Genomic DNA, 27,972 nt, shown 5'->3' on the forward strand with positions numbered 1-27,972 from the left:
CGACAGAGTCAGGTTTCTATTGTCTTTGCTCCTTAAAACAGCAACTGGAGAAGTAGTGTGAAAGTGGACATCTGAAACCCAGCTTTACATTTTTCAGGAAAGATATGTGAGCATTCCTTCTGAGCCCTCCCCTTTTCTGTCCCGAAGCCCCAGTCCATCGGGGTCTCGTGCGTGACGAGAATGCTCAGGCCAGGACCTACGACAAGATGAGACACGTCCAGTGGATTTATTTGGGCTGGTAGTTTTCCTGTGTGCTATTTTGTGACCAGAAAGAGAAACAAACAACCCAAACTCAGTCCTCCTACACAGGAGAGCCACTTACATTTGTCCTGCAAGGAATCGTGGGGCACTTCTCCCTGAGGACTTTCTTCCAAGTCTCCATAATGCAGAACCTTGTGGTTGGGTGAAAGTCGACAGTACCAAAACTTGTCTGAAGGAAAAAAACACACAAATTTATAAGGTAAGTGATTCTGATTTCTAAAAGTATCGACATCCCGGGCGCCTGGGTGGCTCAGTCGGTTAAGTGTCTGACTTCGGCTCAGGTCACGATCTTGCGGTCAGTGAGTTCAAGCCCCGCGTCGGACTCTGCTGACAGCTCGGAGCCTGGAGGCTGCTTTGGATTCTGTGTCTTTCTCTCTCTCTGCCCATCCCCCACTCGTGCTCTGTCTCTGTCTCTCTCAAAAATAAATAAACACTAAATTTTAAGTCTTCAGGAAGGAAGGAATTCTAGAGCCCTGGGCAATAGGCCTCTTGATCTTGATATTTAGTTAGCACCGTTCTGACTAAAATACATTGGGTAACCACTGGGGAGGTTATTAAATCCTTCAGGCATAATGGCAGCAGGTGTTCTGCGGTGGTGGCTTCCAGAGCGTCATTTCATCAGTATTTATAATGACTATGGGCATCCTTCCCTATCCTCTTAGGTCTGGCAAAAGTGGGGAGGGAAATGTAGAAAAAGCAGCTTTCTTGGAATTCCTCTGCTTCCATTTTCCTCTCCGAGATTTTAAAACTGTTGAGGTAATTTACTTGTGCCACATCTTAGTTGCTATACCGAACCCCCACCCCTGGGGCTAATACATGCAAATTAATCAACAAATGGATTTTTAGGATGCCAGTGATACACATAAGGGGTGGAGTTTATGAGGAAACAACCTAAATGATTCAGGGATTTATCCAAAGAATGAGGATATTCACAATCATCTCCTCTCTAATTCCTAGAGTGTAGTCCTCTGAATAGACATGACGAGAAGGGGATTAAGAGGTGCAGTCTTCCCTTTATAAATGAATAAGAATGGGGATGTAATGTATGGCACAGGGAAAACAATCAGTAGTATTGTAACAACTGAGTATGGTGACACATGTAACTACACTTACTGTGGTGACCATTTTGTAATATACGAAGTACTGAATCACTATATTGTACACCTGAAACTCAAAAAATAAAAAAAAAAAATTAAGACAAAAAAAAAAAATTTAAGACAAAAATAAAGAACTAGACATGACCAGGGTCTTAGGACCATACTTACAAATAACTCCCTCAACTTAACCTCCTCTGTGTTCCAAGGTAATAAAAATGAATAAGCCTGAGAGGTAGGGGGGAGGCAAAAACACTTTTTATAGATAAGAAATTTAAATTGTGACAGCAATCTTTGTGAAGCTCTCGAGCAAGGCTGTGCTTAGATGCCTCCTCCTCCAGGAAGCCCTCTGTGATTACTACTGCTGAAGGAACTCTCCTCATCCTCTTGGATGCCCCAGTGTCTTCTTTGATTATTAGTGCCCCCATGTTAAGCATCTTAGTATTTCCCCTTCTTTACCACAAACCCTAGGCAACTTGCCCTCGCAGGTGTACTGCTAACAATGACTGATGGAAGAAGAGGACTCAGGATACTCATGAGCCTGGACAGTGTGAAGCCAGAGCGCTCTAATGACAGCCACTGTCTTCATAATTGCACTGTCCCAATCCCTTGGCACAGTGCCTGGCACATGGGGGTTGCACAGTTGGTGTTGGTTAAATTGATAAATGAGGACCCAAGGGGACTTGGTCAAAATGCTTAAGGCACAAAGCATCTATGACCTTGAAAGCATCTATGACCTGTAAGCCCCTTTGTGCAATGATGCAGTTGGCAAACATGGCGGCCTTGGTCAAGTCACCTCATTACTGTGTCTACAAACATGTATTGCTTTGAAACTGCTCTGACTAGAAAGCTATCACAACATTTTAAAGAAAGGGTTTTTCTATCTAAAATCGCCTGCACTGCAAAGCTTATATTTTAACTAGGACTCTTTTAATAGAAAAGAAAGATTTAAAAATGGAACTAAAAGCCGCACAATGAACAAAGAAAATGCCCCAACTTGATCTACAAAAGCAAAACACCTTTGGGATTCCTATCTTCCTCATCTATAAATAGGGTTTGAGAACTCTTGAAAGTACTCATAATATGGCAATCCACATATTTAAAAGAATCTGAACTCTGCTGGAAAAATCTGGGAGGAAAGGAAAAGTTATTTTCTGGCTAGGGAAACATCTGGCGTTGCTCAATTTTCAAAATTATATCCATACACACAACATAGGTCATTTTCCTGGGAGAGTATTTCAAAGGCAGAGAATAAAGTTATTCCCTGAATAATTCACAGTCATTTCAATTAGGCAAACATGTAATCATCAATTTTCCATGAAGAACACATTTGGGAATCGGATTTGTAATTCACAATAGGAACTGTGAATTCCAAGGGAGCAGGCCATGCTTTGGCCGTGAGTAGCAATAGTGCTCAGGGGGTGGGGGGCCTGAATGACAGGCTGTGGAGGTTCCTCCTCCCCAAAGGGAACTTTCACCTTGCCTACATAGCCTGCGGAGACTGTCCAAAGCCAGCTGGAGAGATTTTCTACGAAGCTTTCTTCCCCTGATACCTTGGCGGTGTGATTTTTAGCTAAGTGAGCAACTGAAGGGTGACAGAAAGCCAGCAAGGAGTCAGTGAGCTAGCTGTGCACTGGGATATACAGGTCTTATTTAGAATAAGGTCCCAACTGGTTCTTTCCAGGGATCCCTGGCTTCTTGAGCTGGGATAAACTCTAAGGGTAATGGTAGGAACCTAAAGCCCAAGGGCCAGTATGATGCAATCAAAGATCAAAGATCATTCATTCTCAATATACTGGTGAGTGTTAAAAAATTTAAGTGGTATAACCAGATATCTTGTGAAGTAAAATGCACAACTTGTGTTCGTTTGTAAGACTTCAAAAGTTTTTGCTGCATATACTTTCAAGGGAAGTTTACTTATCCAGTGAATATTTGCAGAGTGCCTACAATGCATGCAGCACTCTATTAGGTACAGCACAAAAACTGTTAGGGTAAAAGGCAGACAATGAGAGACAAAGCCAAGAAGCTCTAGGGCAACGGGCTCCCTTAGTTCTTAGCGGCAAATAAGAGAAACATGGTGGAAACACTTGTTTCCCAGGTTTGGGAAGTAGGGACAGGGACTCAGGGACTCTGGCCATACTGCAAGGAAAAACAGGGACAGGGAAGGTCTCTTGTGTAACATACGCTTCAATTCAGAAACGAAGACAGACCCGTGGCTGTCTGTCAGGGTTCCTGAAGGCCAAGCAACCATTTTTGCAAAGTTGCCGTTGACATCTGCTTCAAAGGAACCCAAAAGGCTACCCAGAATCCCACCTTAACAATAGCTGGTGCACAACTGACAGAATGTCCTCCTTCCAGGAGGCCTAAATTCTCTTGACTTTTAGGATACCACACTCCTCTAGTTTTCCTCCTTCCTCTGGCTAACTCCCCTCCTATCCTCTAGAAGTTCCTCTTTCTCAGTCCCCTACTGCAATGGTAGAGAGCAAAAAGATCGGTATGTCACCGACCTAAGTGATTGCTCTGTTGCTTCCCATCAAACAGGAAATCTTGGAAGGATGACAAAATGTTGGAAGAGGGGCTGAACTGGCTTGGGGAAGCTGTTTTGACTCATAAACAAATGGATGGATACTGTGCCAGTATCTTCCTCAGGATAAAGGCTGGGGTCATTAGTTCTGGGAAGGTTTCAAGGCATCATAATGTGTGTATGTCGGTCTCAAAGGTGGAGCTGCCGTAAAGCACAACAGGGCTGCCAGCTCTGAGCAGCGAACACACCGGCTCATCGCGTGAGACGATTTCAGTGTCAGCCGGCAGCAGCAGCTTGATTTGCAGTTTCTTTTATGGTAAGAAAAATATGTATTTCTTTTCAAAGCCCAGCATGATGTTACTAGTTCCTCAATCCCTCTGGGCAATGAATGAATGGATTATGTCATTAGAAGCAATTAGCAGGAGGCAGTGAGAACATTATCAAAGATTGTTTACTAGCATTTAAAGAATAAACAGGAGTTAATATAGAGGTCTTCCAGTCAATTATGAGTATTAGCACATTAATAGCCATTTCTTCATTCCCCAAATTCAAAAACTGACAATTTGGAGACAATTTTGTACTTCCTTTTCTTGGTCTGTCTCTGTATGTGTGCGTGTGCGTGCATGCATGCGTGTGCATGTGTGTGTGTGTGTGTGTGGGTGTGTGTGTGTGAAGGATGAGAGAGGAAAGCTGGTTTCAGAGCTCACAAGCCTGCTAAGAAGGTCTCCAGGGCTGATTAAAGCTATTCCCAATGTCACATAGATCATTACAGAGCTAATAACCACTGACAACTGTAATTCTTGCAGCACTGCTTGATAGAACTTTCTGTAATGATGGAAATACTCCACAGATCCTTATCCAATAATAAGAAAAGAAGAATTAAATTTTATTAAATTTCAATTAAATTAGCCATAGGTAGCTTTATCCAACAGTACGACTGATCATCTGTCTTCATCATCAAGGCTGGAGACATGTTTAGGGCTGGCCAGTAGGACCGTAGGGGAGGTGAGCAAGCTGAATAATAGCTACCACTGTTGAAAGTGAAATGCTGGGCAGTTCAGGGAGGCACAGGTCAGCTCTGCCATGGACTCAGGGGGACATCTTTGCCTTGGGTGCAAAGCCCCCAGTTGGCTGGTGACTGCTGGCACAGGGAATCCTGAGAGACCTGTGTTTGGGAAGCAGGTGGCCTTTACTAGAATAAATTTTTAGAGCACTTCCCTTAGGATTTTGGAGCTTTCTCAGGTTAACCTAAAATGTGCAACGTCTTCAATGTGTTCAGGTCTTCCTCCTGCCTAGGCTTGAAGCTTTCCAAGTCACAAAACACGAGAGACTTCAGCAATGCTTTTAAAGGGAAATGGTGATGAGATACAAGATTCCTCTGTTGGTCTAATAAAGGAGGACAATGAATATAGATACAGACAAAGGTCATCCTGCTTTTCAAATCTTCCTCATTTCACCAATCTCCAGAAAGAGACAGGTGTTTTGATTCAGAATTCTGCCTCCCTAGAGACTGCTGTCTCCTTTCACAACAGAAGATGACTCCAGAGCCCCAAGTCCTCTTAAAGATGGTTTGGGCTAATCTGCACTTTGGAGTCAAACAGACCTGGGCTATGCACCTGGCCCTCACACATCATCTAAGTGGCCTTGGCCGAATTATAAGAACCTTAGGGATCCCTGTTCTTCTTTTATTAGGTAATGTTAATAATTATATGAGTAAAACATATATAAGATATCCACTTATGCACCTTTCACAGATCTGGCTCACAAATATTAGTATCTTCCTGTTCTTCCAGTTAATGGTAACCCTCCTGTCTACTACTGGTCCCTCCACCTTTCGAGAACAATGATTATCTGTTATTTTCATCTGCAGGAATGTGCTCTGTCCCTGAAAATCAATTGGATTTTCTTCCTTTGAAAATATGCTTTTATTTTCCCCTTTTTGTTAGAAAAATAAGTTATGATAAGGCTTAATTAAGCCTTAAAAGAAAATTTCAATCAAGGACAGTGGAAGAAACAGCCTGCTCCTACAGGGGTTCTGTGCATGAATAGACCACTTGCCACTAGGTTTTCTGGGTGAGCTAAAAGACCAACGTAAGGTATATCACCCTTGGCAGCAGTGCGGAAGTCTGACAATTCCTTGGGGGGGGCATGTTTTGGTCACTCCTGAGCTCCAAATTAAGTTTGTTATGTTAGCGCTTAGAGAAGGGATGCTGGCCAACAAAATGGACAGTGTTTTCAATGAGAAGCAAAAGTTTCATGTTGTCATTTCTTGAAATGACACAACAATGTGTAGCCCTGGGCTCTTGGCAAGACGATGCAACATGAGTGATTCTGAAAGCCCCTAATCTCTATCTCTGAAATCGAAGGAAAATAGGGAGCAGTTTCTGATCCTGCAGATTCTCATGATGCAAATAATGGCCCTAACACAAACAACTTCTGGAGTTTCATCCGAACTGTCTCCTGCAGAAGCAAGGCAATCTATCTCATTGTGAAGCAGTCTGAACAAGAGCCTTCCATACTCTGTGGTAGGAAGAGAATGGAGTGAGGTTGGCATGTGATATCCATTGCCAATCTACCATCTGTGTTTAAAAACCTATATTCTGAGGATCTACAAGCTAAAATTAATGATAACTATCACTAATGAATGTTTGACAATGTGTAAAACACTACAATGAGTGCTACAGATGCAGGGTTTTATTTAACCCTTATAACTGTTAGATGTAGAAACCATCATCCTTTGACAGATGAGGAAATAGGAACGTAGAGCGATCTAGCGGGTTTCCCAAGACTACCCAGCTAGTGAGTGCGGAAGCAGGCACAAGAATGCAGCTTGATGTGTTTCACATGATTTACTGCGGTTCTAATGTGGTCAGAATTCCAGGAAACCCAGATTTGCGAACATCTACCTCAGTCTAACCAAGTAGCAGAGCTGTGACTGAGGCAGGTAGAATTATGGGTAGGTATTAACGCAGGTCTTCTGGCCAAACAGTGTGGTAAAGGACTCTGTCTGCTTCTCCACTTTCCAGTTCTGTGGGACAAAAAACTCTTTCATATTTTCCCCTATAAAGTTAATACTTGAATCAACTCATCTATATCCAAATCACTGTTGGACAAGTTTCAAGGGAGTGCGGCCGCCATTCCTTCACCGCGTGTTTGCTCTTTAAGCTGTGACGCCACATGGCTGCTCCCCTCTGAGAGCTTCTGTGGAAGTACACCTCTTTCAAAGGATTAAAATGATTTTACATCATATCCTCATTAATCTGTGTAAATCTAAATGGAATGTTTTGATGGGGTGATAGGAAACCAATTTCAGCACAGTCTGCTTTGAATCCCTACTTTTAAGCACACAGACCTAGTCATCAGACTAGGATCTTGTGCCGAATGTGGATCTTGTGCTTAAATCCATTTACCAAACACCAAAAGGCCTTCCTTTCTGCATCCAGAAGGATGATTTTATATTAAACACAGATGGCCAGGCTCCCTAGGGAGCTTAACTAACGAATTTATAATCTAGGTGCTAATATTTCTTCGTTCATTAGCGAAGTCATTTTTAGAAAACTGGACAAATTTTCAGATAACAGACTAACACCTCTTTAGGCAAAAAACTTTCATTATTATATCTAGAAACAGGATTATTCTAGAGTCCACTAGAATAATTTCACCCTAAAAAGGGAAGACTCATGGCAAAGTAGACTGGAAGGTTATGCTGACTTCTTTGAATTAAGTTCTGGAGGATCCTAGCTGAACATCAGTGGAGGCATTGGACGGTTTGTGTCTATGTGCCACTTCTCCCCTCCTCCTGCCACTTCTATGTCCTTTGCCCAAGCTGAGTACATAAAAGCTTTATAAATCATCTTATGGGAGCATATGTCCTGACTATTGAGTTTTTCAAAGGTGATGAAGAAATCAGGCATGGAATTGACTCTGGCTAATTGGGCTAAGAGATCATCTAGTCCTATTCTCTCACTTATTAGATAAGAAACTGTAGCCCTGAGAGGTCATGTGTCTGCCTAAAGGCACCCAGCTGGTTATTTAGAGTTGGGAAGCCTAGAATTAAGTCTATTCACTACCAGCTCATTGCTCTTTTCCTACACCATCTCCCTGAAGAGTAGGAGCTACCCTTTGTTTAAGAGCTACATTCATGATCACCCTCCCTCCTTATGCTAACTTCAGGATACAGGCCTTGTTAGCTCCATTTCAGATGGAGAAACTGCCCACAGTCATGCAGCTGGTCAGGAGAAGAGGCAGGACTGTGCCCATTTCATCTGGCTCCAGGTCTCCTGTCCTCACCACCATGCCACATTACCTTCCTGGAATAGGAAGATGTCCAATGCAAGGAATGTGGTGAGAAAGATGTCAATGCAAGAAATGCCCTCTTCCACTGCTCTCCCAAAGTGAGCCTTTCTTAGCACCAGCTGCATCTCAGCCCTTATTATTATTCTGCCCATTGTCCTCTCCCCTGAAGCCCCCTTTGAAGCTCACTGCCATAGCTTTTCAATCTCTGGGAACAACCCGAATTTTCATTCCTCAAGGAAGTTCCGCCATTGGAAGTTCTTTAATATGATTTTTAATGGTAATATTTGAAATAGTTTGAATTTACTCAACATTCAGCACAAAGGCCATTTAAGTAAAGGGCCAGGGGGATGGGCTCAGCAAAAACATGAAATAATGTTTGTCATTAGTGGGTGAGCTCTGTGTCTGAGCAGAACATCCACTGAGTTTCAAAAAGATCTGCCAGAGTTTCTCCTGGGTCGTAACTGGTATCTGTTCTTGGTATAACTGTTAATTCTGATGCTTGTTCCTGGCTGTCCCTCAATCTCTTCACCTCTCCCCAGATCTTATTTTTCAGTTTTACTTTCTGTTTGTTTGTAGGACAATATGATAGGAGTACTTTGACTTTTCAGTCAGCAGCCTGTCAAAAGAAAAAGAAAGCAAATAGTGGGACTTCACTTCCCTAAAAACAGCTGGAAGTGCTTCCCACCTATTGGAACTACTCTAATGGTACCCATTTTGACAAGATATTTTTGGATTAAAATTCGTTGAGACAATTCTTGCAAGAATTGTCAATAGAAGTTCTTCTTGCAAGATTATCAAAACTGATTCTATCCCATCTGGGTTCACTGTTACCAGCATCTCCAAATAAAGTAATTTATATCTAGAAGAGAATCAGTATTGGGATTTGGGAATAAGGGGCATCCAGGCTGAAAGTTTCAAGATCAAACCCAACACTAGGTGCCAGCTCTCCTGACAGCAGAGTGAGTCATTAAAAGTAAGGGCCATAGGGTTGCTGGAGTATGAATCCTTGCTCTTCTGCAAGTTGCTCTTTGAGCAAGTTACTTACTTGAGTAAGTTACTTACTCCTCAGTGCCTTAGTTTCCTTATCTGTGAACTGGGCATAATCACAGGATTACCTATGGTTACCATGAGAATGAAATGCATTAAAATAAGAGCCTGGCACATGGTAAGTGCTCAGTACATGTTAGTTGTTCTTGAACAACAGTTCCATGGGTGTTCTGGTAATTCTTTGATTCTCTCTGGGTATGCATCAGTAGTCAAATCTTACCTGGACTGCTATTCCTGTTCTGAGTACAAGGCTGCACAGCCTACTTGTAAACTAGCACCCGTGCCCTGTGATTCCCCATGGAGTGGGCCACGGTTCACCCTAGCTGAGGGTGGAGTGGTCCCAAACACAGTACCTTGCCTCCGTCGGCAGTTGAGTTTCCTAAAGCAGGTCCCTTCCACAAGGCGGTTCAGGCGTTGTTGTTTGATCAGCTCCAAGATTTCTGGCTGAATCTTCTCCTTTAGTTCCCTGTGAAGGACAAACATATATTCCATAGCATGCCTTGAGAACAGCGGTTGGTTGAAAGGGCATCATGGGCATGGCTTTCCAAGGACTTTCCGTGGTTTTAAATGCTTACCAAACATTTAAAGAAGAGTTAATACCTATTCTTTTGAAGCTGTTCCAAAAGGTAGAAATGGAAGGAAAACTTCCAAAGTCATCCTATGAGGCTTGATTCCAAAACCAGACAAAGACCTCACTAAAAAGGAGAATTACAGACCAATTTCCCTGATGAACATGGATGCAAAAATTCTCAACAAGATACTAGCAAATCGAATCCAACAGTACATTAAAATAATTATTCACCATGATCAAATGGGATTTATTTCTGGGCTGCAGGGCTGGTTCAATATGTGCAAATCAATCAATGTGATACACTACATTAATAAAAGAAAGGAAAAGAACCACATGATCTGCTCAATAGATGCAGAAAAAGCTTTTGACAAAATACAGCATCGTTTCTTGACAAAAACCCTCAAGAAAGCAGGGAAAGAAGGAACATATCTCAACATCACAAAGGCCACATATGAAAGACCCACAGCTAATATCATCCTCAATGGGGAAAAACTGAGTTTTCCCCTTAAGATCAGGAACACGACAGGGATGTCCACTCTCACCACTGTTGTGTAACACAGTATTGGAAGTCCTAGCCTCAGCAATCAGACAACAAGAAAAAATAAAAGGCATACAAATGGGCAAGGAAGAAGTCAAACTTTCACTCTTTGCAGACAACATGATATTCTATGTGGGAAACTAAAAGACTAGACCAAAAAACTGCTAGAACTGATACATGAATTCAGCAAAGTCACAGGATATAAAATCAACATACAGAAATCATTTTGCTTTTCTATATAACAATAACGAAGCAGTAGAAAGAGAAATCAAGGAATCGATCTCATTTACAATTGCACCAAAACTGTAAGATACCTAGGAATAAATCTAACCAAAGAGGTAAAAGATCTATCTCCTGAAAACTATAGAAAGTTTATGAAAGAAACTGAAGAAGACACAAAAGAAATGGAAAAACATTTCATGCTCACAGATTGGAAGGACACATGTTATTAAAACGTCTATACTACCCAAAGCAATCCACACATTCAGTGCAATCCCTATCAAAATAACACCAGATTTTTTCACAGAGCTAGAACAAACAATCCTAAAATTTGTATGGAATCACAAAAGACCCCAGATAGCCAAAGTAATGTTGAAAAAGAAAACCAAAGCTGGAGACATTACAATTCCAGACTTCAACCTGTATTACAAAGCTGTAATCATCAAGACAGTATGGTACTAGCACAAAAACAGACACATAGATCAGTGGAACAGAATGGAGAAACCAGAAATGGACCCATAAATGTATGGCCACTAATCTTTGACAAAACAGGAAAGAGTATCCAATGGAAAAAAGACAGTCTCTTCAGCAAATGGTGCTGGGAAAACTGGATAGTGACTTGTAGAAGAATGAACCTGGACCACCTTATTACATCATATACAAAAATAAACTCAAAATGGATGAAAGACCTAAATGTAAGACAGGAAGCCACCAAGATCCCAGCAGAGAAAACAGGCAACAACCTCTTTGACCTCGGTTGCAGCAACTTCTTACTAGACATGTCTCTGGAGGCAAGGGAAATAAAAACAAAAATGAACTATTGGGACCTCATCAAGATAAAAAGCTACTACACAGCAAAGGAAACAATCAACAAAACTAAAAGGAAACTGACAGAGAGAAGATATTTGCAAAGGACATATCAGATAAAGGGTTAGTATCCAAAATCTACAAAGAACTTACCAAACTCGACACCCAAAACACAATCCAGTGAAGAAATGGGCAGAAGACATGAATAAATGCTTTTCCAAAGAAGATATCCAGATGGCTGACAGATGTATGAAAAGATGCTCGACATCACTCATCATCAGGGAAATACAAATCAAAACCAACTGAGATACCACCTCACACCTCTCAGAATGACTAAGATTAACAACTCAGGAAACAACATACGTTGGTGAGAATGTGGAGAAAGGGGAACACTTTTGCATTTGGTGGGAATGCAAACTGGCGTAGCCACTCTGGAAAATAGTATGGAGGTTCCTCAAAAAATTAAAAATAGAACCACCCTATGATCCAGGAATTGCGCTACTAAGTATTTATCCAAAGAATGCAAAAAACTGATTCAAATGGGCACATGTACCCCAATGTTTATAGCAGTGCCATCAACAATAGTCAAAGTATGGAAAGAGCCCCAATGTCCATCAACTGATGAATGGATAAAGAAGATGTGGCATGCGCGCACGCGCGCGCGCAGCGCGCACACACACACACACACACACACACACACACACACACACACACACAATGGAATACTACTAAACGATAAAAAAGAATGAAATCTTGCCATTTGCAAGACACTAGAGTATATTATGCTAAGCAAAATAGTCAGAGAAAGACATATCAAATGATTTAACTCATATGTGAAATTAAAGAAACAAAACAGATGAACATAGAGGAAGGAAAAAAAAATAAAAACAGAGAGGGAGGCAAACCATAAGAGACTCTTAAATACAGAGAACAAACTAAGGGTCGTTAGAGGAGAAGTTGGTGGGGGATGGGCTAAATGGGTGATGGGCATTTAGGAGGGTGTTTGCTGGGATAAGCACTGGGTATCATATATATGAGATGAATCACTAAATTCGACTCCTGAAACCAATACCATACTATATGTTAACTAACTTGAATTTAGATAAAAATAAAATAAAGTAAGAAACAAAAAGAAAAAGAAAGGGCATCATGGGCAGATGGGGCAGGGAAGTGCAAGTTGCATCTTTCCACGACCATCCCACTACCTCCCAAGTTGGTGCTTTAGAGAATTATTTATTAAGAGTTAGTGGATGGGGTTATCTGTTATAACAACACTATAGATTCTCTGACATTTACAGAATACCCACAAAAGCACCAGGCGCTTCAGTGACGTTTTTCTAGACCAAAGTCTCCTGAGAAATTTCTTCCGTTTCACAAGTCATAGATATAAATGCATGCAGAAACTCACTAGACTCTGCCAAGACAATAAATATTTGGTCACATTTCCCCCCTACAGCAGGTAAACTCATAGACTACACCTACGATCTGACCAAATAGCATTACCGGTCAGTCCCGTAATTACTAATTCCACAGCAAACACTATATCCTGGGCAAACCACAGGTATTCCGTTCTGTCTCACAGATGGGAAAAACACATCGCCCCAGACTCCAGCCTACAGAGATTGGGACAATCATGGGATAAATTAAGGATTATTTGCATCTGGTGTAGGGCTAATATAAAGTTGTTTTAGATGTACTATGCCATAAAGAGATCAGAAAGAGTACAATGGCTTCTAAATCTTTCTTTAAAGAGCATAATTTTTTTATCATGTGAAATTTTATGTAGCACCCTAGTGTTTGAGTCTGGTAAAGCTAGAGCTGTTCTAGCTGATGCTGGGCAGGAAGAACCCTCAGTAGAGGTGAAGTATTGATTTGAACATAGATCTAGAACTCAGAAAACTAGGGTTTCAACCTAAACTCTGCCCATGACTCATTTTTCATGTAGGTCTCAGCTTCCCCATCTGTAAAACGGGGATAAGAATCTTTTCTGGGAAACTGCTGTGACTCACAAGGGACACAGTATGAGTGCAAATGCTCTATAAGCACCGGACAGGAACACAAGGTATTACTGAATTTGCTTTGATAATATTCTCTCCTTTCCTCAGGCCACCTCTCCTTGTGACCATATTTCACTGTAGTCAAGGCTCACATATCTGTCAGCTTCAATTTTAACTCTGGACCTGTTCTGGACTGTAGGCAAGCTGTCTCCACACGGTGTTTGGTTCACGGGTGGGGAAGGCACTCACTCTGGGTAAGTGTCTGCTATGAGCAGCTAGTGTCCTGTCCCATTTTAGCTCATCCCCTTCCTGTTTTCTCTCAAAATAGCTCATGTTTTGGGAATATTTATCAGTGTCATTAGTAAATGGGCAGTATTTCCATTTTACAGGTGGAGAAACAGTTCACAGAGGTTAAGTGTGGAATAGGGGTACAAACTTAAATCTTCTGCATACAAACTGCTCCTATTTATATGTGAGAAAAAGAGAATTAACAAGTTACATCAGGGTGCCTGGGTGGCTCAGTCAGTTAAGTGTCTGACTCTTGGTCGTGGCTCAGGTCATGATCTCACAATTCATGGGTTTGAGCCCTACAAGGGGCTCTGCACTGGCAGTGTGGAGACTGCTTGGGATTCTCTCTCTCTCTTTCCTTCTCTCTCTGTCCCTTCCCCAACTCATGCTGTCCCTGTCTCTCTCAAAATAAATAAATAAACTTAGAAAAAAATTTAAAAAGTTACATCAAAGGATCTGGCCATTATCTAATGGGGTATGCCAGTACACTCTGCTAATACATATTTTAAACTCAAATGGCTTCAAATCTCTTGTCATTTGATACTGTTCCAATTGAGCATTTATAAAGCATAATATGGAGATTCATCCCTAATAATACAGCTTGGTATATTTGTAAAGCTGTTCCTGTGCAGGCCTCCAGGGTCTCATCTCAGGCTTTCAGATCACTAAAGCTATTTATTATCAATGCTCAGCTTTTGTAAAATGGACTTAGTATATTGCAGCTTTGATGAACCCTGCTCTGAATGGGAGAAGAAGGTGGGGGAATTGCCAGGGCAGTCATACACAACAATAAATCACTGCTCCTGACTTCCAAGTCAGGGCGATGGGGCAGAGAGGACAAGACTGTACTGCGGGATGAAGAAATCACTGGAGAGAGGGTTTGGGAATTTCTTTGATTTTTAGGTTAAGATGTATCTTTAAAGAATAGTTTTGGTAGGCTAAAACTCAATTATTAAAAAAAAGGAGATAAAGATGCAGAGAAGAGGACTAAAAGGAGGAAATAAGTGAAAGTACTTCTGAGTAATTTTAGTTGATGATTTATGACATCTTAGTGTGAGCCCCAGATGTGCTCATCATGACACATTCCATTATGGAACCAGCCCCGGGAGACAGACCACTGGAATGAGTGAATCTGCTGCTGCAAGAGTTAGCCTTTCCTTATTATGAACCCCAAAGGCCTCCAAAACATGAATGGACAATGAGAAAAAGGGGACAACTTTTCTGTTTTCTAAGTGATTTTCCTCTTCTTTCCGTGCAAATGGGACTCAGTTGCTATAAAATTCATTCAAATTAGGAAAACATAGGTAAAACCCACATGGTGTGTCTGTGGATGAGATCTGACCTCAGAATAATCCAGGCAACAACACCACGGGCTAGATTTGGGGTTTGAAATTCTCAGCTTGGGGTGAATGAGGCCAAGGTCATGGGTTCACTGCCTTTGCTTTGATAGATATCCTTCTTATTCTATTTAAAGGCCTTGTAAATAAATAAAGGAAGAATGATTAAAGGGGGTAGGTTAAATGAATGTGTGAAGGACAACTCCAAGTCCAGCATGTTTCTGGAAGAGGATCCCAGGTATGAGTCCAGTGAGGCCAGCACCATATACAGAAGACAGACGTACCACTAGACTGGTGCGATGCCCCTCTGCACCTGTGGTCTGCCCTACTGAGCTGCTACTCAGCGCTCACCTACAGTAGAGGTTGGCTCACTTTTTCAGTAAAAGGCCAGGTAGTAAATATTTCAGGCTCCATGGGCCATACACTGTCTGGCAACTACTCAGCTCTGCCATAGCAGAGTGAAAGCAGTCGTCAGTATGTAAACACACGAACGTGGCTGTGTTCCAATGAAACTGCATTTATAGAAACAGGGAGTGAGTGTGATTTGGCCCAAGAGCCATCTATGCTTTGCTGACCCCTGATCTAACATGGCTCTGTGAAGACTTTGGGTGGGTTGAATGACAGTGTCTGTTTCATGGAAATTGATCTGTCTGTGTTGACACTGGAGGGCCTCCAAATTCAGTCTTTGTACTTCCTCTGCTCTTTATATTACAGACTCAGGACTTTAAATAGCAACTTTATGCTGACAACTTCCCAAATTTGTATTTCCAACCTGGACCTTTCCGTTCAACTCCAGATTCATCAATCCAACTGCCTATTTGGATGTCTCATAGACACCTCAAACTTGACAGGTCCAAAGCTGAACTCCTGACCCCCTGTGCTAACATCTTCCACTCTCTCTATCCTTTAGTTGTTCAGCCCAAACAAAACCCTGAGCTCATCCTCAACACCTCTCTTTCTCTTACACCCCACATCCAATCAATCAGGAAATACCTTTCTTATCTTCAAAATCTATCTAATCTATATCATTTTGTTCTTGGATTATTTAAGTAACTTCCTTACTGATCTGTTTCCAAACTTGCCTCCCTGGAGTCCATTCCCAATATAGTAGCAAGAGGGATCATTTAGAAACCCACGTCAGAGCATGCCAATCTTCTGCTCAAAACCCTCCAATGGCTCCCCAACAAGGCCCTCCATACCAACTTCCAGCCTCTTCTCTGGTCTTACTTCCTATTGTTCTCCCCCTTGCTTACTCTTTTCTAGCCACTCTGGCCTTCTTTATTGAGCACCTGGACCTACTCCTACCTCAGGGCCTTTGTACTGTTGGTTCTCTCTGCTGTATTCTTCTCCTAAATGCACACATAGCCTGCTCCCTTAAACATCTTTACTGAAATGTTACCATCCCAACTAGAGGGATCTACTCTGACCACATTATTTAAAACTTCCAGCTCTCCATTCCCATGGTCTTTATCCTCTTTTAACATGCTATCATCTTATTTACTGTGTTTATTGTCTGTTTCTCTCCACAACAATACAATCACGATAGGGTGAGAATTAAGTCCTCTTTACTGCTGAATCACCAACACATAGAACAGCATGTGGCAGGCATTTGATAAGTATTTGTCAAGTGCACTGAACACTGAAAATTGTGTAACTGACCAGACCATTCTACCGGCACTGGTTAAGAGAAAGCATTGAGCAAAGCTTGTGGCCAGTCTTTAGTGAGGAGGCAGATATGCAGCATAGGCATTGGCCTTATTTCTGGCTCTGTTTGATTTTACTTTTTCTTTCTTACCTATACTTCTCCTGTACCTTCCGAGATAAGGCAGGGGAGGCACATACGAAGACATTCATAGTGTCAGTTTTATCATTTACATTTCAACAGTGTGACCACATGTTCAATTCTGGTTATCAGCTAATGGGTAAGAGTGAACATTTCTCTTAGTGGATATTATGTGCCAGGCATATGCTAAATGCTTTTAAAGAACTAGGTCATGCACATAACGATGCAACAATGTATACGCTTTAATCATCTTCCTTTTTAGACATTAACAACAGCAGGCTTAGGATGGGTTACGTAACTTGTCTACAGAGCCATATTGGTAGGTGGTGGCCTTGGAGTCTGATTCCAGATCTGTTAGCTGCCTGGGTGTGGATCTGCTACCTTTTGCTACTATGCTTCATTGGTGTTTATCCCTGCCTCTCTTCTCCCCAATATAGTGTTAAATGACCTATTTTTGGACTATTCAAGCTTTTTATATCCATTAACTCGGATTAATTGTGTGGATGGACTTATTGTCCCTGTAAAGTCATGCTAAGTGGAGAAAAACAAATATCTCCTCTCTGAAACAATGAGTTAAGAGCTAAGAAATAGAACAGAGCTTCTTCACCCCACTGAATATCCCCCCCCCCTAAATAATTACTCATACAGGGTGTGCATTTTTCTTCTCGGGAAACATCAACGTTTTATAATAATGGGATGTGTGCCTCAAAGCATCTTTGTGGCACTTAGGTTTGCCACCGTGTTGTGTGCGATAGTCACAGAGGCGACCAGGCGAGGGGGGGTGCACTATGGGGGTCAAGAGGCTGGTGAGGGTGTGGCCAGTGGGGTTCAGTCAAGCCCCAGGTAAGTCATTGTCCCAGTCCTCAAAATGAAAAGCTTAAACTGGATGACCTTGAAGGTGCTTTTCAGTTCTAAATTTCTAATATCCTAATTCCTGAGCTTGGGTGAGATGTGTCTCCTCTATGTTCTCATGACAACCCCTACCCGTGCTTCTTCCAACCAAGCCCAGTCTGTGGTAACCCTGCAACCCCAGTTTCACAATCTTGGACAGTGGGAGGTCAAGTGCCTCTGGTTCTCTGCCTGTCCCCATCACCTTGGGCAGAGCTGAGAAGGTAGGAGTCATTTGATACATATTTGTTATGTGAATTAATGAATGAATACAAACAATCATACATGTGTTGGCTTTCTCTCTGTTGACTTGAGTTTGTTCTCCGAGCCATTTTGGCAGCTTTTAGGCTTCCTCCAATCCCACACTGAGTTCTTGTCTAGTTGGTCACTCAACAGACAAAGCATCACTGGACGAGAAGCTGGAGGAGGCTGGCTGCCAACTGCCCATCTCAGAGGCCAGGACAATGATCAGGCTGGTTCATGGGCTCCACCCCACTTAAATTGCTATAGTTTCTGACAAGTCTTCATGACTTATTGCAACTATACCAAGAGCTCTAGTGAGCTGCGGTGCTTTTCAGTTCTGTGGCCAAATGATGCTGCCAAAGCTACATACATACCCAAGATTTCCTTTATATTTGTATGGCTCCCCCTTATGTAATAAATGTAAAGATAAGAGCTTCTTGTAATCAAGAGAATACTTCAGAATGTCACGGGCAGAGCCTCAGGAGATAAAGATATGAAGCCAAAAACAGGTGCAAAGGATTCACACTTCACATGCGGTTAACATTTCTACTTAGAATAAAGTCATGGTCAAACATTAATTGGAATCCCTCGGCCTCAACTGAGTGGTCTCTTAAAGTCTCCCTTTAGGCTTTAAGAATTGGTGTCAAAAAATAAGTTTCCTCGTGTTTACACATCCGCTGAAACAAACCTTATGAAATCCAACATTTCAGGACTGTAGGCCCTGGGATGGGGTGAGGCAGAATTGTCCCCCTCTGCAAATAAGAAACTATGTCTCTGAGGGGTCAATCATTTATGTGAGGGGCTTTCTTTCTGGTAGGACTAGCTGGACCCTCTGGCTGAGGACCAGTGGCAAAGCCCTGGCAATGCCTGCTGCACAGCTGGCTGATGCTCAATGCAGGTGTGATTCAAGTCTCACGATGCAAGCCAAAGACCCTCAGGAAGCGCTTCTCTCCCTTGCACCTAATGTCACCCTCACTAACATCTGCAGTTCCGCTCCACAGCCTCTAACCGTGGTTCTTAGGGCCTGAAAATAAACACATAGTAGACAGCTTGGCTATTGTCTTTTCAGACCTGTGAACTTTCTTTTTCTTAAAAAATTTTTAAATGTTTATTCATTTTTGAGAGGCAGAGACAGAGTGTGAGTGGGGAAGGGGCAGAGAGAGAGGGGGACACAGAATCTGAAGCAGGTTGCAGGCTTTGAGCTGTCAGCACAGGGGGCGTGAACTCATAGACCACAAGATTATGACCTGAGCTGAAGTCAGACACTCAACCAACTGAGCCATCCAGGCACCCTGACCTGTGAACTTTCTTAAACCTCATCTTAGTCTTGCACTTTGCAAAGGAGCTCTGATGGGGTGGACAGAGTATTGGTTGAGGGATCAGTGGGCTGGAGTTCAAGTCCTGGCTCCTCACCTCTCTGGTCTATACCTGCTCCTTGAATGGGAGTAAGATCTACCTACTTCATATGGATGTGAGGAAATGAAATAGCGGGAGGGGCTGCTTTGCAAACTGCCAAGTATTAAAAAGGCCAAATATTTAAGAGTAAAAGACAGAAAGAGGGGTAGAAAGAAAAAGGATAAGAGACAGAGACCGAGAGGGTTAGTTAATGTCATAATGACACCTATACTGTAGGTTTGCTTCACCAAAAGTTCAGAAGAAGCTGTGTCCAGTCTTCTGCAGGAAGAATGAGAATAAATATCACTTTCCTTACCACTCCCTGCCTTTTCTCCTGTTTGCTTCTGTATAAATTATAAGGGTAACAAAACTGACCTGGCTCTTAGAAAAAGACAAGGGAAGATCAATAGGCCAGTTCTAAGAAAAGATGAATCAAAAAAAAAAAATCCCCAAAACAAAACAGTCTCTGTGTTGAAGGTGCAGGGCATCCCCAAGATAGAGGTATGTGAAACGGCAACTGGTGCTGCAAAGTCCTATAAAAAGAGGGCCTGCTTCCTCTCCTTCTCAGGCCTGCAGGCTGATGGGCAAGCAGGTGATGCACGATGCTCTGCCACGAGGCAAAGCTGAGGGGGCAGGGAGAAGTCATCTCTCTCTTCCTCTCAATCTGTCTCTTCCACCCATGACTTCAGTGATCATATTGCCCGAATTATCAGTGGCCCTTGCTCTTGTCAATCAAAGGGACCTACCGAGAATAGCTACACAGGCAAAAAAATTTTGTCCCGGGTGTTAGGAAAGGTCCCCCCCACTTTTCGACTATGAATTCTCAGAGGACTCGTCAGTCACCAGGCCACTTCCTGGTTTGGGTCCTGCTGCCAGCACTGTGCCTACCTTCCCCTCAGCCAGCCCTGCCCAGCCTTCCTTCCTCAGGGAGCTGCTGAGACTTGAGGAACCCAACTGACATTGCCTGGAGTGTCTTTTGTTGGCCTTCTGTAAGGATCTCATGAGACAGCCCACGACAGGCCTTCAGACCAGAAGTGTTGGGTCAGAGCCTTCAAGGAGACAGAGGACAGCGGTTACTTACAAAATCGGGCGAGACTGGAAATCTTCCTGGTTCATCCTCTCAGACTGGCGGATTTTCAGGATCTCGGTGTAGCTCAGGTTCTGCAGTTTGCACTTGAACTGATCCAGGGAGCTAGGCTTGGTTGTGAGAGCTCTCATAACCTGCTCCTTCACCACCTGCATTACCTGTAGATGAAAGGAAGACCATAATTTTCCTGGGGGCCGTCCTTGCCCATTGGAAAAAATCTTCCGGAGATAATGGCTCCCTACCTCCCTTGACTTGCACTCTCTGCCCAAACCTTGAGAGTGCTTTTCCAAAGAGTAGACTACCATGATGTACATCTTCAACTTTGTCTTGTACCTGTAGAACCACAAGGAAGGAGATGGATGGACTAACTTGGGGTTGGGGATGAGAGGCCTGGCTGGGAGGAGTGGTCCATTTGCTCGATATATTACATGTCTGTGCTGAAGCCAACACCACGGACAATGCAAACTTGAAAAGCAAAAGAAGTCCAAGAGGCAGTGAGGACTCTGCATTACCATTATTTTTTCTGGAAGAATATCACTGAGACACAATCAACTGTGGAAGTTTGGTTGGCACCGGTTCAAATGAACGCGAAACGATACTCACACTCGCCCTTCCCAGAATGTTTTCCCCATGTAGTTAAGGCCTGAGTGTTCATACAAATGAGGGATTTGAAAATGCACACATGCCTTCTTGAGCCAGGCACAAAAAAAAAAAAAAAAAAGAAGTCTATTAAATAGAACAGACATATCCCACTGGAAGCCTCAAGAAAAAAAGAATATGGTAATGTGCTATCCAGCCCACAAGGAGGCAATTAAACATTGCCTCCATTAATGTGGATTCATCTTCATCAGAATTTATAAAGCAGGGAAAGACTAGAGAACACAGAGGCATCCAAGACACTTGCAGTAATCTCCCTGCTTCTTTTTTTATCCTCTACTGCAAATGAAAACAATTGTTACCATTGACAAGGTAGTTACTATGTGCCAGATACTATGCTGGTGCATTATATATGTTCTCTCTCTTAATCCACTCAAATTTATGAGTTAGATGTGATCATCATTCTACTTAGATATAAAGAAACTGAGGCTTTGAAATGTTCAGTAACTAGTTCAAAATCCTCTGACTGGTTGGTGGTGGATGAGTTGGGATTTGAACCCTAGGGTGTGAACACTCTACTACACTGCCAATCATGCCACCATCCTTGGGGTCAATAGGTAACTTAAAAATACGAAAAATATCACAAATGCAACTCAATTATATGCTAGATTTTGTGCCAGGCAGATTTTTTATTCATCATCTCATTTAATCTTCCTTCCAATCCAGCAGAATAGGTGTTATTACCACTCCTTTAAAGATGAAGAAACTGAGACTGAATGATGGAGGACTTATCCAAGGCTACACATATCTAGTTGAGTTCAATGGCATCAAGCAGTCCAGTATGGTGCATACAGCAGGCACTTGATGGTGAACAGCCCTGGGGTGCCATGTGTGTGCCTTCATCACTATGAATGTGATCCCAGCATATTCTTTATGGCTTCTAATCAGTTCTTTGTTGAATAAGTGATGCATGGTAGATACTTGGTAATTGCTCACTGACTAGTCCTACACCAAGATGACATTTTCATCAAGTGTTATTGTAATAGAGGTAACAATTTTACAGCATGGAAAAGATTGTGGCAAACCTGAACTTCCAAATGTGCCTGAGTGCTAGGTGATGGGAGAATCTCACCGCCTTAGAAAATACTACGCAGCTAAAACGTCCTCTAAACACTTAACAGCTCCTTGTACTTGCTGAGCTCTTTGATGGTGTGGGTTGCTAAGCAATCTGCTCAGGTTTCTTTCTCCAAATATATGTCTCTCTTATAGCTGTCCTGTCCACATAAGGACCTGTTCACTGACCTGCAGGGGTCTAGAAGACACTGGGAGGTAGCATATCCTCCTTGATAGTGGAACTAAAATGGCCTTCAGGAAAACCTGGGGGCTTCCCACCAGAAGTCTGGTGACCCCAAGGACATAAGTCCCCTACCTCAGGTATGCCAGCTGTCCTTACTCTTTACTCATCTGCTGACCCACTGCTTTCAGTGCCCCCATGTTCCAGGGATCCCAGGTCAGGCATATTTTCCTTTAGTCAATTGAAAATGGCTGAACTGAAGAGAAGATGAGTCATAGGTGACAGGAATAAAAACAAATCTATCTATTTTTCAAATTATATCAACCCTCACTTTTCCTTATATGCTTCTGACATTTAGGAACCCAAGTTCACAATGAGAAGAACCTCCATTAGGTAACATATTTGCATTTTCAGGAGGACTTTCTGGGAGGTAGTGTCTTATCACAAAATGGCAGGAAATTTCAGGAAACTACAGAAGAAAACTTGGAGGATGACAGATCTCTGTCATGTACTCATGAATCTGCTTTATCCAGTAGGCACCACAGAGGCCCTGTGTGCCACAGCTGCCCTATGAAGGGGAGGGGTGGTTGCTGGTGACAGCAGTGGTTTAAAGACATGAAGGCAACTGTCCTTTTTTTTTTAAATATGAAATTTATTGTCAAATTGGTTTCCATACAACACCCAGTGCTCATCCCAACAGGTGCCCTCCTCAGTGCCCATCACCCCCCCCGCTCCCTCCCACTCCCCATCAACCCTCAGTTTATTCTCATCCTTTTGGACTCTGATTCATGGGAGTTTCTAGGACCATGGCTGGGTCATGCAGTCTAACTCCACTGGTTACCAGCTTACCATAAAGCAGACGATATTGATTTGAAGCAATTATTACAAAGTTGCTTGAGAAGCATTACTTACAAAGTCAATACAACAAACATCCCTGAATACTTATCATGTGTCTATACTGGGTGAGGCACTAGGAATTCAAAGATGAATAAGGTATGGCCCTTGCCTTCTGTAAACTAACAGTGTAATAAGAGCTAGACATTGGACACAGGCAATAATTGTTACAATAGAAGTGTGGATGTGATAGAGAAGACAGACTGGTGGTCTCTGGTGGCAGACAGGGAGGAGCGGGTGTTCAATGCTGTGGGAAGAGATGAATAACCTGAACATGACACCTAATTAACCCCTTTGAGCCTGGGCTGCATCTGAATTGGAGCCAGTTACATAAGCATCGTTTCATGCCCCCAGCATAATGGCATAAAGGAAAATTTCCAGTTGACCTTCCACCTGATCTGCTGCTTTTTTTACTCAAGAAAAATGCTAAATTTGGGATGCTTGACAAATTTTGAAAATTATGACCAATTTATATTATGTGGCATAAATGGTGGTTAAATTTGGTCAAGGTTGAACTATAACAGTTTGCTGTTTCACGAGAGGGGCATCACAGGAGCTGTCTGTCCCCTTCCCCATTTAGAGAAACTCAGAGTCAAACCAAGGAGATAATTATCATCTCCCAATGTTATTTGACCCTCATGTGGGAGGTAGAGGACATGTAAGAGAGACTAAGAGCGATTAGAATACCAAAAATGAAGAAGCAGTTTTTAAATAGAATCAGGTTAAAGCTGGGGAAGTTTTAGAGACATCTCCACTTCCCTAATTTTATAGATAAGGAAAGAGGGCCAGGGGATTTTCCTACTTCTTGCATTTCTTAAGAGGCTGTCACAGAGATGACAGTCACCAGACCACATATGATTAGACACAATGATTACACTAAGTGGGCATGTGACCTCAATTAACCAATCAGCATCCTTGCCAGACTTCTGACTTGATGTGAAGCAGAACTGAAGCATGCTCTTTTCCCCTAAAATTGACAACTACAACACTGTCCCTTAACATGCAGGAAGAATGGGAGATATTAAGACTGATTTCGTTCAAATTAGACAGAAGAAAGGTGTGTGTGGTGTGTGTGTGTGTGTGTGTGTGTGTGTGTATGTGTGTGTGTGTGAGAGAGAGAGAGAGAATGTGCTAATGGTTAAATTATATTCAACCATAATGTTAATTCAATCCTGACATTTGCTGGTTTTGTTACGTGAACCTTTTTTTTCCCCATTTGAATGGAATTCTTGTCACTTACAACTTAAGATCTCAATGAATACATATAATGAAGTCAAAGAGGAATACCAGCTTATGGGTTGGAGGTTGTCCAGACTGGGGAAAAGTAGGAGAAGGAAGCTGGATAGAAACAACAAAGGTGCTTTAATAAGAAATACGTTTTAAAAATCATCCTCATTTATATGCACATGGTTGTACCTTTGCATGGAAATGATGATAATCCCTTACGGTGGTCTGGGAAATTCTTCAGCTCCTACTTCAATCTTATGCTTAAAGTCTACTGTTAAGAGTTTCAATTCCTCTAGCTTAAGACTTTGATCTTTTGCTAGATGTAAGAATCCATAAGTGGTACAATCTTTTAAATTCCCAACAATCACTTATGATTCAGTTTAAAAGAAAACACAGACCATTTCCTAAGAGTAGGTTGATAGGATAAGAAAAAAGATAAGGATAAGCCAAGGGGCACCTGGCTCCAGGAAAAGGGGTGCAAGTGGTTGGTATGTATATAGCATAGAACAGAGGTTAGGGAAGACAAAGACTGGCTTTCCCTGATTTACTTCACAGTTTTGCTTGGCACCAGCCCTGAGAAGTTCTATGGTCACTCTGTGTGCCAAGGAAAATGACCCCAGTGAAAAATGTTATTGATTTTTTTTTAAAGAGACAAAATAGTTAAATAAATCAAATATCTCTCTATTCCTTTGCAAAATACTTTCCACAAAGGCTACAATTAATAATGTTAAGTCTCCATGAATGCTCTATGTGTGCAATTTAAATCAAGACATTCACAACCACCACGTTTGACTCTGTCTTCTTCGGAAAATATCAAACTTTTTATCATTGTTTGGAAAACCCACAGATGGTGTAGCAGAGGCATTAGCAAATCAATGAACTTAAAACTTCTTAATTACAGAATATGCTTTGCCACAGACAGCAAACAAAACATGCTTTTAGAATCTGCATTCACTTACTGCTATTGACCGATTATTTCATCAAGGTCAAACTGTGCCTGTGGTGTGTTTCTGGAATTTTTCCGGCACATGTTCTCTGTGATAATGTCACACATTACAAAAGCAGTGGCAGTTCCATAAGACACATGTACATCAAATGGAGAAAACCTTTGGGCTCCTTGGAAGGTTGGGTTAATGGTGTTAAGGGCTGGGGAACTCTAACTAGAATCAAACATGCTGGTAATCTAACTGTGCTCCTGTTGTACATTGAAATGTGCTCCTGTGTTTTATTCCCAGATCTCCTGAGCCTCCCTGTGCTCCTAGTCTAATCACCAATTTGACCACACCTTTATACCCACAATCTTCATCCAGCATTATTCATCCGTTCATTCAACAACTGTTTTTCAAGCACCAACAATGTGCAAGGCACTGTGAGACATCTGAAGACTTGTGTCGAATGAGCACCCAGTCTGGGAAAGTGGATAAGACATGTACATACTTGCCTCCTCCAAGGGAGGAAGTAATGTCACAGTGAAGTGAGGGCAAGACATTCATTCCTCAAATACTTGGTCCCTCTCAAGTGCTGATGGGCTGACAGCACAGTACCAGGACTTTGGCTGGGGCTTGAGGAGAGACCAGATGTGGACATGATGAGAAGCAGAGAAGGAGCTACCATTAATGGTGGAAGAAACAGCATGAGCCAACGCTTGGAGAGGGAAGAAGACATCCCTGGGTGGGGAGGAGTGTATGGTGGCTTCATTTAGTTGGAAAAGTGAGTTAGGGCTGTGAGGTAAGCCTGAAAGTCAGGCTGGGCCAGACAGTGGGTGGTTTTGTTGGTTAAGATGAAAAATTTGGATTTTTTTTTCTATAATTAATGATAAGTCACCAGGGGATTTGGGGGCTGTGTGATGAAATTCAATACTATAAAGTATGTTGGGACGCATACAAAAATTGGGAGAGATTCTGCTTGGAGAGGGGTCTGGGGAAACATTACTAAAGAGCCATTATCCCTGTTGCCACTGGGGTGAGGAAGGATGTCAGCAAGTCTGCAAGGCCAAGACACAACTGTGGCTGGGACTTAAAGGATGGATGGGAGTTACTGAGGGAAGAAGAGGGGCAGGAAGTCCAGGAAGAGGTACCAGCAAGAGCAAAGGCTGGAGGGAGGGAGTGCATGGGTCAGACATTAGACAAAATATGCTTTTGGAGTCCATATTACAGCTTTCAGCAAATGGATGCTACTGGTTGCAGGATGGCTTCTCAGCCTTTAGGGCCCAACATACATGTTAGAAATAAGCCCACACACCCAATCAAAGGAGGGACACGGAGACTCAGAGCACAGTGAAGCAAGGCTTTAATCAACATTCTTGCAAAAATGGGGGACTGACAGACATGCACACTCAGGACAATTACAGCAGACAATTTATCTCCTAGCATGCAAGTCCCTCCCTTGGTTCCTCATTGGCTGAGTACTAGAGGTTATAACCTTACCCGGATATTGTCTATGCCCATGTAAGACCAAAAATAGTCTGACGGAAACAAGTGTATATTCCCTGAGGTGACTTTCAGGGACAGAGACTTTCAGTCCTTCCCTCATGCTCATTGCAAAGCCCACAAAAATAAGCCCACGAAATGGAGAGGGGAAGAAGAAACAGGAAGTGAAGTGTCTAAAGATTTGAGACTCCATTGTTGGGGGGGTTGGTTCATACATATTTCCAATAGATTGTAAACCTATTGTTAATTAGATAGCACAGCTTTTATTTGGTATTTCTGAAAAGGAATAATCTCCCTTACTTCTCATAATACACAACTGTGAAGCCAGGCTGTGACTTTTTCCAAGACAGTCTATCTCTCCCAGACTCAGTTTTCTCATCTGTAAACCATAAATACTAATCATTTAGAATTTGTCAAGGTGTTGTTCTTTAGATAAAGCCTCATACCATTTATGGTACCTTGGACCATACATGGGTTTCCCTTCCCAAGCCTTAGTCTGCTCACTATAAAGTGGAAATAATAGTTCAGAGTTCATAGGGTTATTGTGAAATCGAAATAAGATATTATTTCAACACACCAAATAGAACATATTAGACACACAACAAATATGATGTCATGCTCCCTTGCCTTCTGAGAATGAAATGACTTATATCAGAGGTTTCTCCTACAATAAAATATCCTTGAAAGAGTGTTCCGAGACCACATCTGTATCATTTGGGAACTTGCTGGAAATGCAACTTCTCAGACTCACCCCAGATCTACTGAATCAGAAACTCAAGGAGTAGCACCCTGCAATCAGGGTTTCTCAATAGCTCCTCCAAATGATTCCAGCACTCACTAAATGTGAGAAGCTTGGTCTCAGCAAACATTTAGCCCCACTTCTCAGCCTTCAGTGTGGCATCAATGGCAATTCGTGCCATATCCCATTAAAGGAGATAAGTCAGTTACTGGTGTACCTTTCTCCAACTAGATTGTAAATCCCTAGAGGGCAGGTACTGTTCCTTATTTGTATTGTGGTCCCTAGTACTTAACACGGTATCTTGCAGACTGTAATAATGGTTGATATGTTTAATGCCAAAGATTCTTAGGCTCCCACATTTTATCTGTAGAATTAAACAAATACATCCTTAACACAGTTATAAGACTGTTAACATGG

At 42.2% G+C, this 27,972-nt stretch overlaps 1 protein-coding gene and 1 long non-coding RNA gene across 8 annotated transcripts in view; one reads left to right on the plus strand and one right to left on the minus strand.

Annotated features, from left to right (window-relative positions):
- ELMO1 (engulfment and cell motility 1) overlaps positions 1-27,972 on the minus strand; it is a 534,040-nt gene that overhangs the window by 24,794 nt on the left and 481,274 nt on the right. For all 7 annotated transcript variants that reach the window (XR_008420442.1, XM_019418107.2, XM_019418110.2 and 4 more), the window contains 3 exons: positions 20,370-20,533; positions 9,576-9,688; positions 323-430 (listed from right to left, as the gene is read on the minus strand). Coding sequence is in view for 6 of the 7 variants with exons in the window: in XM_019418107.2 (XP_019273652.1) it covers positions 323-430; positions 9,576-9,688; positions 20,370-20,533 (385 nt within the window). In the remaining variant the exon portion in view is untranslated. The remainder of the gene's footprint in view (positions 1-322; positions 431-9,575; positions 9,689-20,369; positions 20,534-27,972) is intronic.
- On the plus strand, positions 78-27,951 carry LOC109248424 (uncharacterized). Its single transcript, XR_002072048.2, has 2 exons — positions 78-460; positions 25,623-27,951. It is a non-coding gene; the product is annotated as an uncharacterized LOC109248424 (long non-coding RNA).

Source organism: Panthera pardus, unplaced genomic scaffold (assembly GCF_024362965.1).
Source record: "Panthera pardus isolate Hobbes unplaced genomic scaffold, ASM2436296v1 HiC_scaffold_8, whole genome shotgun sequence".
Taxonomy (NCBI): Eukaryota; Metazoa; Chordata; class Mammalia; order Carnivora; family Felidae; genus Panthera; species Panthera pardus.